Genomic DNA, 10,000 nt, shown 5'->3' with positions numbered 1-10,000 from the left:
CTGCTGAGGTTCCCTGGTTCAGGAACTCCATCTGTTTCACTGCTGAGGTGCCCTGGTTCAGGAACTCAATCTGTTTCACTACTGAGGTGCCCTGGTTCAGGAAATCCATCTGTTTCACTGCTGAGGTGCCCTGGTTCAGGAACTCAATCTGTTTCACTACTGAGGTGCCCTGGTTCAGGAACTCAATCTGTTTCACTACTGAGGAGCCCTGGTTCAGGAACTAAATCTGTTTCACTGCTGAGGTGCCCTGGTTCAGGAACTCAATCTGTTTCACTGCTGAGGTGCCCTGGTTCAGGAACTCAATCTGTTTCACTACTGAGGTGCCCTGGTTCAGGAACTCAATCTGTTTCACTGCTGAGGTGCCCTGGTTCAGGAACTCAATCTGTTTCACTGCTGAGGTGCCCTGGTTCAGGAACTCAATCTGTTTCACTGCTGAGGTGCCCTAGTTCAGGAAATCAATCTGTTTCACTGCTGAGGTGCCCTAGTTCAGGAACTCAATCTGTTTCACTACTGAGGTGCCCTGGTTCAGGAACTCAATCTGTTTCACTACTGAGGTGCCCTGGTTCAGGAACTAAATCTGTTTCACTGCTGAGGTGCCCTGGTTCAGGAACTCAATCTGTTTCACTGCTGAGGTGCCCTGGTTCAGGAACTCAATCTGTTTCACTACTGAGGTGCCCTGGTTCAGGAACTAAATCTGTTTCACTACTGAGGTGCCCTGGTTCAGGAACTCAATCTGTTTAACTGCTGAGTTGCCCTGGTTCAGGAACTCAATCTGTTTCACTGCTGAGGTGCCCTCGTTCAGGAACTAAATCTGTTTCACTGCTGAGGTGCCCTGGTTCAGGAACTCAATCTGTTTCACTGCTGAGGTGCCCTGGTTCAGGAACTCAATCTGTTTCACTGCTGAGGTGCCCTGGTTCAGGAACTCAATCTGTTTCACTGCTGAGGTGCCCTGGTTCAGGAACTCAATCTGTTTCACTGCTGAGGTGCCCTGGTTCAGGAACTCAATCTGTTTCACTGCTGAGGTGCCCTGGTTCAGGAACTCAATCTGTTTCACTGCTGAGGTGCCCTGGTTCAGGAACTAAATCTGTTTCACTACTGAGGTGCCCTGGTTCAGGAACTAAATCTGTTTCACTGCTGAGGTGCCCTGGTTCAGGAACTCAATCTGTTTCACTGCTGAGGTGCCCTGGTTCAGGAACTCAATCTGTTTCTCTACTGAGGTGCCCTGGTTCAGGAACTCAATCTGTTTCACTACTGAGGTGCCCTGGTTCAGGAACTAAATCTGTTTCACTGCTGAGGTGCCCTGGTTCAGGAACTCAATCTGTTTCACTGCTGAGGTGCCCTGGTTCAGGAACTAAATCTGTTTCACTGCTGAGGTGCCCTGGTTCAGGAACTCAATCTGTTTCACTACTGAGGTGCCCTGGTTCAGGAACTCAATCTGTTTCACTACTGAGGTGCCCTGGTTCAGGAACTAAATCTGTTTCACTACTGAGGTGCCCTGGTTCAGGAACTCAATCTGTTTCACTGCTGAGGTGCCCTGGTTCAGGAACTAAATCGGTTTCACTACTGAGGTGCCCTGGTTCAGGAACTCAATCTGTTTCACTGCTGAGGTGCCCTGGTTCAGGAACTCAATCTGTTTCACTGCTGAGGTGCCCTGGTTCAGGAACTCAATCTGTTTCACTGCTGAGGTGCCCTAGTTCAGGAAATCAATCTGTTTCACTGCTGAGGTGCCCTAGTTCAGGAACTCAATCTGTTTCACTACTGAGGTGCCCTGGTTCAGGAACTCAATCTGTTTCACTACTGAGGTGCCCTGGTTCAGGAACTAAATCTGTTTCACTGCTGAGGTGCCCTAGTTCAGGAACTCAATCTGTTTCACTGCTGAGGTGCCCTGGTTCAGGAACTCAATCTGTTTCACTGCTGAGGTGCCCTGGGTCAGGAACTCAATCTGTTTCACTGCTGAGGTGCCCTGGTTCAGGAACTCAATCTGTTTCACTGCTGAGGTGCCCTGGTTCAGGAACTAAATCTGTTTCACTGCTGAGGTGCCCTGGTTCAGGAACTCAATCTGTTTCACTGCTGAGGTGCCCTGGTTCAGGAACTCAATCTGTTTCACTGCTGAGGTGCCCTGGTTCAGGAACTAAATCTGTTTCACTGCTGAGGTGCCCTGGTTCAGGAACATAATCTGTTTCACTGCTGAGGTGCCCTGGTTCAGGAACTCAATCTGTTTCACTGCTGAGGTGCCCTGGTTCAGGAACTCAATCTGTTTCACTGCTGAGGTGCCCTGGTTCAGGAACTCGTGTTCCTATGGCCCCGTCCGACTATACCCCCGGACAGGCCAACCAGGCAGGATATAACCCCACCCACTTTGCCAAAGCACAGCCCCCGTACCACTAGAGGGATATCAACAGACCACCAACTTACTACCCTGAGACAAGGCTGAGTATAGCCCACGAAGATCTCCCCCACGGCACATACACGAGGGGCGCGCCAACCCGGACAGGAAGATCATGTCAGAGACTCAACCCACTCAACTGACGCAAACCTCCTAGGGACAGCATGGAAGAGCACCAGCAAGCCAGTGATTCAGCCCCCGTAGTAGGGTTAGAGGCAGAAAATCCCAGTGGAGAGAGGGGAACCGGCCAGGCAGAGACAGCAAGGGTGGTTCGTCTCTCCAGTGCTTTTCCATTCACCTTCACATCCCTGGGACAGACTACACTCAATCATCGGATCTACTGAAGAGATGAGTCTTCAATAAAGACTTAAAGGTTGAGACCGAGTCTGCGTCTCTCACATGGATAGGCAGACCATTCCATAAAAATGGAGCTCAATAGGAGAAAGCCCTGCCTCCAGCTGTTTGCTTAGAAATTCTAGGGACATCCTGTGGTGAATTTAGTCTCAGTGCTGGATATCTCACAGGCTGCGTCCCAAATGGCTATCTTTTTCCTTTTAACCAGGACCCATAGGACTCTGTTCAGAAATAGTACACTATGTTTAACCAGGACCCATAGGACTCTGTTCAGAAATAGTGCACTATGTTTAACCAGGACCCATAGGACTCTGTTCAGAAGTAGTGCACTACATAAGGGATATTTTGCCATTTGGGACACAGCGAGAGTAATCTTTATATAATTAAGCAATACGGCCCGAGGAGGTGTGGTATATGGCCAATATACCACGGCTAAGGGCTGTTCTTATGCACCACACAAAGCACCGTGCCTGGACACAGCACTTAGTCGTGGTTTATTGGCCATATACCACAAACCCCTGAGGTGCCTTATTGCTATTATAAACAGTTTACTTAATGTAATAAGAGCATAAAAATAAATGTTTTGTCATATCCATGGTATACGGTCTGATATACGACGGCTGTCAGCCAATCAGCATTCAGGGATCAAACCAACCATTTTATAATCCCCAATGGCAACCAGAGAAAACTGACCGGCCGTGTGTGTGTGAGTGTTTGTGTCTTTTGTGTGTCTGAACAGTGTTGCTCCCTAACTGAAGACAGTGTTTTCTGATGTGGGCCCTCCTCTGGGCTTACCAACCTACAGCCAGGCAAATATCATATCTATCTGCAGAGAACAACTGGTCAGAGAGTGTGGGCATGCGTCTGTGGGCATGTGTCTGTGGGCATGCGTCTGTGGGCATGCGTGTGTGGGCATGCGTCTGTGGACATGCGTCTGTGGACATGCGTCTGTGGGCATGCGTCTGTGGGCATGCGTCTGTGGGCATGCGTGTGTGTGTGGGCATGCGTCTGTGGGCATGCGTCTGTGGACATGCGTCTGTGGGCATGCGTCTGTGGGTATGCGTCTGTGGGCATGCGTCTGTGGACATGCGTCTGTGGGCATGCGTCTGTGGGCATGCGTCTGTGGGCATGCGTCTGTGGGCATGCGTCTGTGGGCATGCGTGTGTGTGTGGGCATGCGTGTGTGTGTGGGCATGCGTGTGTGTGTGGGCATGCGTCTGTGGGCATGCGTCTGTGGGCATGCGTCTGTGGGTATGCGTCTGTGGGCATGCGTCTGTGGACATGCGTCTGTGGGCATGCGTCTGTGGGCATGCGTCTGTGGGCATGCGTGTGTGTGTGGGCATGCGTCTGTGGGCATGCATCTGTGGGCATGCGTCTGTGGGCATGCGTCTGTGGGCATGCATCTGTGGGCATGCGTCTGTGGGCATGCGTGTGTGTGTGGGCATGCGTGTGTGTGTGGGCATCCGGTTCTCTTCCATCTTAATGAAACATGGATATCCTCACACACTGTCTGAGTAGCTGGCATATCAAATCAGTTCAGGCACAGCACGCCTATTTACTCCACTGTGTGGGAGGAGAGGGGGAGAGATGTCTTGGCCTAGACCACTCTTTCTCAGAGAGAGAGAGAGAGAGAGAGAGAGAGAGAGAGAGAGAGAGAGAGAGAGAGAGAGAGAGAGAGAGAGAGAGAGAGAGAGAGAGAGAGAGAGAGAGAGAGAGAGAGAGAGAGAGAGAGAGAACCTATTGCCCTTTATGGTTCTGGGGTCCGCTCACCAACCAAGAATTCACAAAATGGGACAAACACCAAATTGAGACTCTGCATGCAAAAATATCCTCAGTGTACAACGTAAAATATCAAATAATGCATGCAGAGCAGAATTAGACCGATACCTGCTAATTATTAAAATCCAGAAAAGAGGCGTTCAATTCTACCAACACCTAAAAGGAAGCGATTTATAAACCTTCCATAACAAAGCCATCACCTACAGAGAGATGAACCTGGAGAAGAGTCCCCAAAGCAAGCTGGTCCTAGGGCTCTGTTCACAAACACAAACAGACCCCACAGAGCCCCAGGGACACATTGGAACGAATTAACAAAAAACAGAGCAAACTAGAATGCTATTTGGCCCTAAACAGAGAGTACACAGTGGCAGAATACCTGACCACTGTGACTGACCCAAACTTAAGGAAAGCTTTGACTATGTACAGACTCAATGAGCATAGCCTTGCTATTGAGAAAGGCCGCCATAGGCAGACCTGGCTCTCAAGAGAAGACAGGCTATGTGCACACTGCCCACAAAATGAGGTGGAAACTGAGCTGCACTTCCTAACCTCCTGCCAAATGTACGACCATATTAGAGTCACATATTTCCCTCAGATTACACAGATCCACAAAGAATTTGAATACAAACACGATTTTGATAAACTCCCATATCTACTGGGTGAAATACCACAGTGTGACATCACAGCAGCAAGGTTTGTGACCTGTTGCCTCAAGAAAAGGTAAAATAATGAAGAACAAACACCACTGTAAATACAACCCATATTAATGTTTATTTATTTTCCCTTTTGTACTTGAACTATTTGCACATAATATGACATTTGAAATGTCTTTATTATTTTGGAACTTTTGTGAGTGTAATGTTTACTGTTCTTTTTGTATTATTGTTTAATTCACTTTTGTTTATTATCTATTTCACTTGCTTTGGCAATGTTAACATATGCTTCCCTTGCCAATAAAGCCATTATATTGAAAATTGAAATGTAATTGAAATTGAATTGAGACAGAGAGAGAGAGAAGTAGAGAAAGAGATGGACCAGAGAGAGAGAGAGAGTAGAGAAGAGATGGACCAGAGAGAGAGAGAGAGAAGTAGAGAAAGAGATGGACCAGAGAGAGAAGTAGAGAAAGAGATGGACCAGAGAGAGAGAGAGGAGAGAGAGAGAGAGAGAAGTAGAGAAAGAGATGGACCAGAGAGAGAGAGAGAGAAGTAGAGAAAGAGATGGACCAGAGAGAGAGAGAGAGAGAGGAGAGAAGTAGAGAAAGAGATGGACCAGAGAGAGAGAGAGAAGTAGAGAAAGAGATGGACCAGAGAGAGAGAGAGAGAAGTAGAGAAAGAGATGGACCAGAGAGAGAAGTAGAGAAAGAGATGGACCAGAGAGAGAGAGAGAGAGAGAGAGAGAGAGAAGTAGAGAAAGAGATGGACCAGAGAGAGAGAGAGAGAAGTAGAGAAGAGATGGACCAGAGAGAGAGAGAGAAGTAGAGAAAGAGATGGACCAGAGAGAGAGAGAGAGAGAGAGAGAGAGAGAAGTAGAGAAAGAGATGGACCAGAGAGAGAGAGAGAAGTAGAGAAAGAGATGACCAGAGAGAGAGAGAAGAGAGAGAGAGAGAAGTAGAGAAAGAGATGGACCAGAGAGAGAGAGAGCTGGGGTAGGGCTGTAATTGAGCTCATGGTTAGTCTAGGTCACTGTGTCTGTAGGTTCAGGCTCTATATGATTCACGATCACACAGACACACACACAGACACACATGCACACATACACACACAAACACACACACAGTTCACAGACCTGCTCTCAGGAGCATAAACTTGCTCGCAGAGCTTAAGGTTTATTTTCACTCTGTTCTGAAAACAGGGAGCGGTCTAGTCACATACCAACATCTGAATTATATACTCCTAAAAAGCTGACTGGGCTTTATAAACACTTTGATGTTATGTATCTACGTATTGGATGTATGTAAGTGCAGTACTGGGTTCCCCCTACCCCTGAGGGAGACAGAGAGATGGTGGAGAGACAAAGACAGAGAAAAGGGGGGAGACAGGGATGAGGGGAGATAGAGATGGACCCGAGAGAGAGTGAGAGTGGGATGCATGGGTATGCGTACATGTCTATATTTGTTGACAGAAACAGAAAGTTGTTTAGTCTGGTCGATTGACCTCTGTCCTCTCCCTCCCTGACCAGTAACTTCTGACCTCTGTCCTCTCCCTCCCTGACCAGTAACTTCTGACCTCTAACCTCTAACCTCCAACCCGTTCCTTAGCGATGGATGTCCTGGTGACGGAGCTCAACGTTCTGCTGAAGCTGCTGGACAACGAGACTCTGAGCTCTCCTACTGAGGAGAAGAAGACCTCTGTTAGGAACCTGCTGAAACAACTACAGCCCACAGGTAGGAGACTACAGACAGACAACTACAGCCCACAGGTAGGAGACTACAGACAGACAACTACAGCCCACAGGTAGGAGACTACAGACAGACAACTACAGCCCACAGGTAGGAGACTAGACAGACAGCTACAGCCCACAGGTAGGAGACTACAGACAGACAACTACAGCCCACAGGTAGGAGACTACAGACAGACAACTACAGCCCACAGGTGGGAGACTACAGACAGACAACTACAGCCCACAGGTAGGAGACTACAGACAGACAACTACAGCCCACAGGTAGGAGACTACAGACAGACAACTACAGCCCACAGGTAGGAGACTACAGACAGACAACTACAGCCCACAGGTAGGAGACTACAGACAGACAGCTACAGCCCACAGGTAGGAGACAAACAGAGGTATAGACCAGACCTGGATGCAAATTCTATTTGAAATCCTTCAAATACTTTTTAGCTTTTGCTTTAGTCTGCCAGAGTGCCAGAAGGAAGGGGTTTGTACAGGCAAACTCATTCAAGCACAAATGCTTGAATTTATTTTATTATTTTATTTTATTTAACCTTCATTTAACAAGGCAAGTCGAAATGATTTCAAATAGTAATTGAACCCAGGTCTGGTATAGACAGCGATAGACAGATAGGAACAGACAGACAGTAAACAGAGACATCACAGATAAAGTGAAATCAAACAATATAATATCTTTACGTGTGTTTATACAGTATGTTTTGTTTCCATCTTTCCCCCAGTGACAGGACCAGACTACTTGTACATGAACAGGTCAGTCTACAGACACGGCACCAGTTTTGTGGAATCCCTCTTCGAGACCTTTGGTGAGTTTGGTCCTTGGAGCGATACTAACTTTATTTGAACAACCAGGGCATTAATAAAGGAGAAGTTAAAGATTTTACAACAGTTTCTCATGGCCCATTTTCAGGGTGAGCAACTGCCTAACTTCAAGTTGTAAAATCCTGAATTTCCCTTTAACTGTCTTCTACCTCTCTGTCCAGACTGTGACCTGGGGGAGCTGAAAGACATGACAGAGGACCAGAAACAGAAGCAGGACACACACACTGACACACACACTGACACACACACTGACACACACACACTGACACATACACTGACACACACACACACACACACACACTGACACACACACAGACACACACACAGACACACACAGAGACGACACGATACCCTCAAAACAGGTGACCTACACATTATACACATTCACTGTTCCTGTGTGTTCATACATGTGTTTGTATGTGTGTCTATGAATCTGAAGTACTGTATATCAATCCTAGTAACGATTGAATCGTTCCCCTCAACAACAATGACCCTCTGGAATTAAATCATAGCTGGCCCATGTGCAGCATAAGCTGTGATATCACCCTGTACATAAAGGGGTGGGGGGATGACGGAGGTATGGCAGTAAGAGAGGATGACAGAGAGATATGGCAGTAAGAAAGATTTGAACAGGACAGACAAGACAGATGGTTCTGGAGGGTAGCGCTGTCTCTCTCTTGCTCTCTCTCTCTCACTCTCTCTCCTTCAGTCCCTCTCTCTCTCTCTTTCTCTCTGCAGCTGCAGGGCAGTTATAACAAGTCCCTCTATCTGTCAGTCAGTGTCTGTACATCAGTCTCCTCTGATACCTGCTACAGTTCCCCACTGAACTATTACCAGTTAGTGAGAGAGAAGGAGGAGGGGAGAGAGAGAGAGAGAGAGAGAGAGAGAGAGAGAGAGACAGGGGGGTTGGACCAAGGGAGAGAAAGAGAGAGAAGGAGGTGCGGTGAGAAAGACAATAGAGAGTGAGAGACAGACAGACAGACAGACAGACAGACAGACAGACAGACAGACAGACAGACAGACAGACAGACAGACAGACAGACAGACAGACAGACAGACAGACAGACAGAGAAGAAGAGAGACAGAGAGAGAGAGAGAGAGGGAGGGAGGGAGGGAGGGAGGGAGGGAGGGAGGGAGGGAGGGAGGGAGGGAGGGAGGGAGGGAGGGAGGGAGGGAGGGAGGGATAAATAAAGAGACAGACAGTGATTGGCAGGGGATTTTCTGTACGCACATGCTTGTCACTGTTGATATATCATCGGGACTTGATGATCCCCATAGTGCTCTCTATCTAACTGATTCCCAAAAGTTCTGTTGATCCTCCATAGTGTTAGATGATCCTCCATAGTGTTAGATGATCCCCCATAGTGTTGCTGATCCTCCATAGTGTTACATGATCCTCCATAGTGTTAGATGATCCCCCATAGTGTTAGATGATCCTCCATAGTGTTCGATGATCCTCCATAGTGTTAGATGATCCTCCATAGTGTTAGATGATCCCCCATAGTGTTGCTGATCCTCCATAGTGTTAGATGATCCCCCATAGTGTTAGATGATCCCCCATAGTGTTGCTGATCCTCCATAGTGTTAGATGATCCTCCATAGTGTTAGATGATCCCCCATAGTGTTGCTGATCCTCCATAGTGTTAGATGATCCTCCATAGTGTTAGATGATCCCCCATAGTGTTAGATGATCCTCCATAGTGTTCGATGATCCTCCATAGTGTTAGATGATCCTCCATAGTGTTAGATGATCCTCCATAGTGTTGCTGATCCCCCATAGTGTTAGATGATCCCCCATAGTGTTGCTGATCCTCCATAGTGTTAGATGATCCTCCATAGTGTTAGATGATCCTCCATAGTGTTGCTGATCCTCCATAGTGTTAGATGATCCTCCATAGTGTTCGATGATCCTCCATAGTGTTAGATGATCCTCCATAGTGTTAGATGATCCCCCATAGTGTTGCTGATCCTCCATAGTATTAGATGATCCTCCATAGTGTTAGATGATCCCCCATAGTGTTGCTGATCCTCCATAGTGTTAGATGATCCTCCATAGTGTTAGATGATCCCCCATAGTGTTGCTGATCCTCCAGAGTTTTAGATGATCCTCCATAGTGTTAGATGATCCCCCATAGTGTTAGATGATCCTCCATAGTGTTCGATGATCCTCCATAGTGTTAGATGATCCTCCATAGTGTTAGATGATCCTCCATAGTGTTAGATGATCCTCCATAGTGTTGCTGATCCTCCATAG

The 10,000-nt window shown here is 47.5% G+C and overlaps 1 protein-coding gene across 1 annotated transcript in view; it reads left to right on the top strand.

The window, feature by feature from the left end:
• afap1l1a (actin filament associated protein 1 like 1a) overlaps window positions 1–10,000 on the top strand; it is a 43,447-nt gene that overhangs the window by 9,859 nt on the left and 23,588 nt on the right. The window contains exons 2-4 of the mRNA XM_082956065.1: window positions 6,776–6,901; window positions 7,647–7,730; window positions 7,908–7,956. Coding sequence (XP_082812191.1) covers window positions 6,776–6,901; window positions 7,647–7,730; window positions 7,908–7,956 — 259 coding nt within the window. The remainder of the gene's footprint in view (window positions 1–6,775; window positions 6,902–7,646; window positions 7,731–7,907; window positions 7,957–10,000) is intronic.

Source organism: Salmo salar, chromosome 09, assembly GCF_965601325.2.
Source record: "Salmo salar chromosome 09, fSalSal1, whole genome shotgun sequence".
Taxonomy (NCBI): Eukaryota; Metazoa; Chordata; class Actinopteri; order Salmoniformes; family Salmonidae; genus Salmo; species Salmo salar.
Note: the sequence above shows the minus strand (reverse complement) of the source record. Positions and strands in the feature narration are given on the sequence as shown.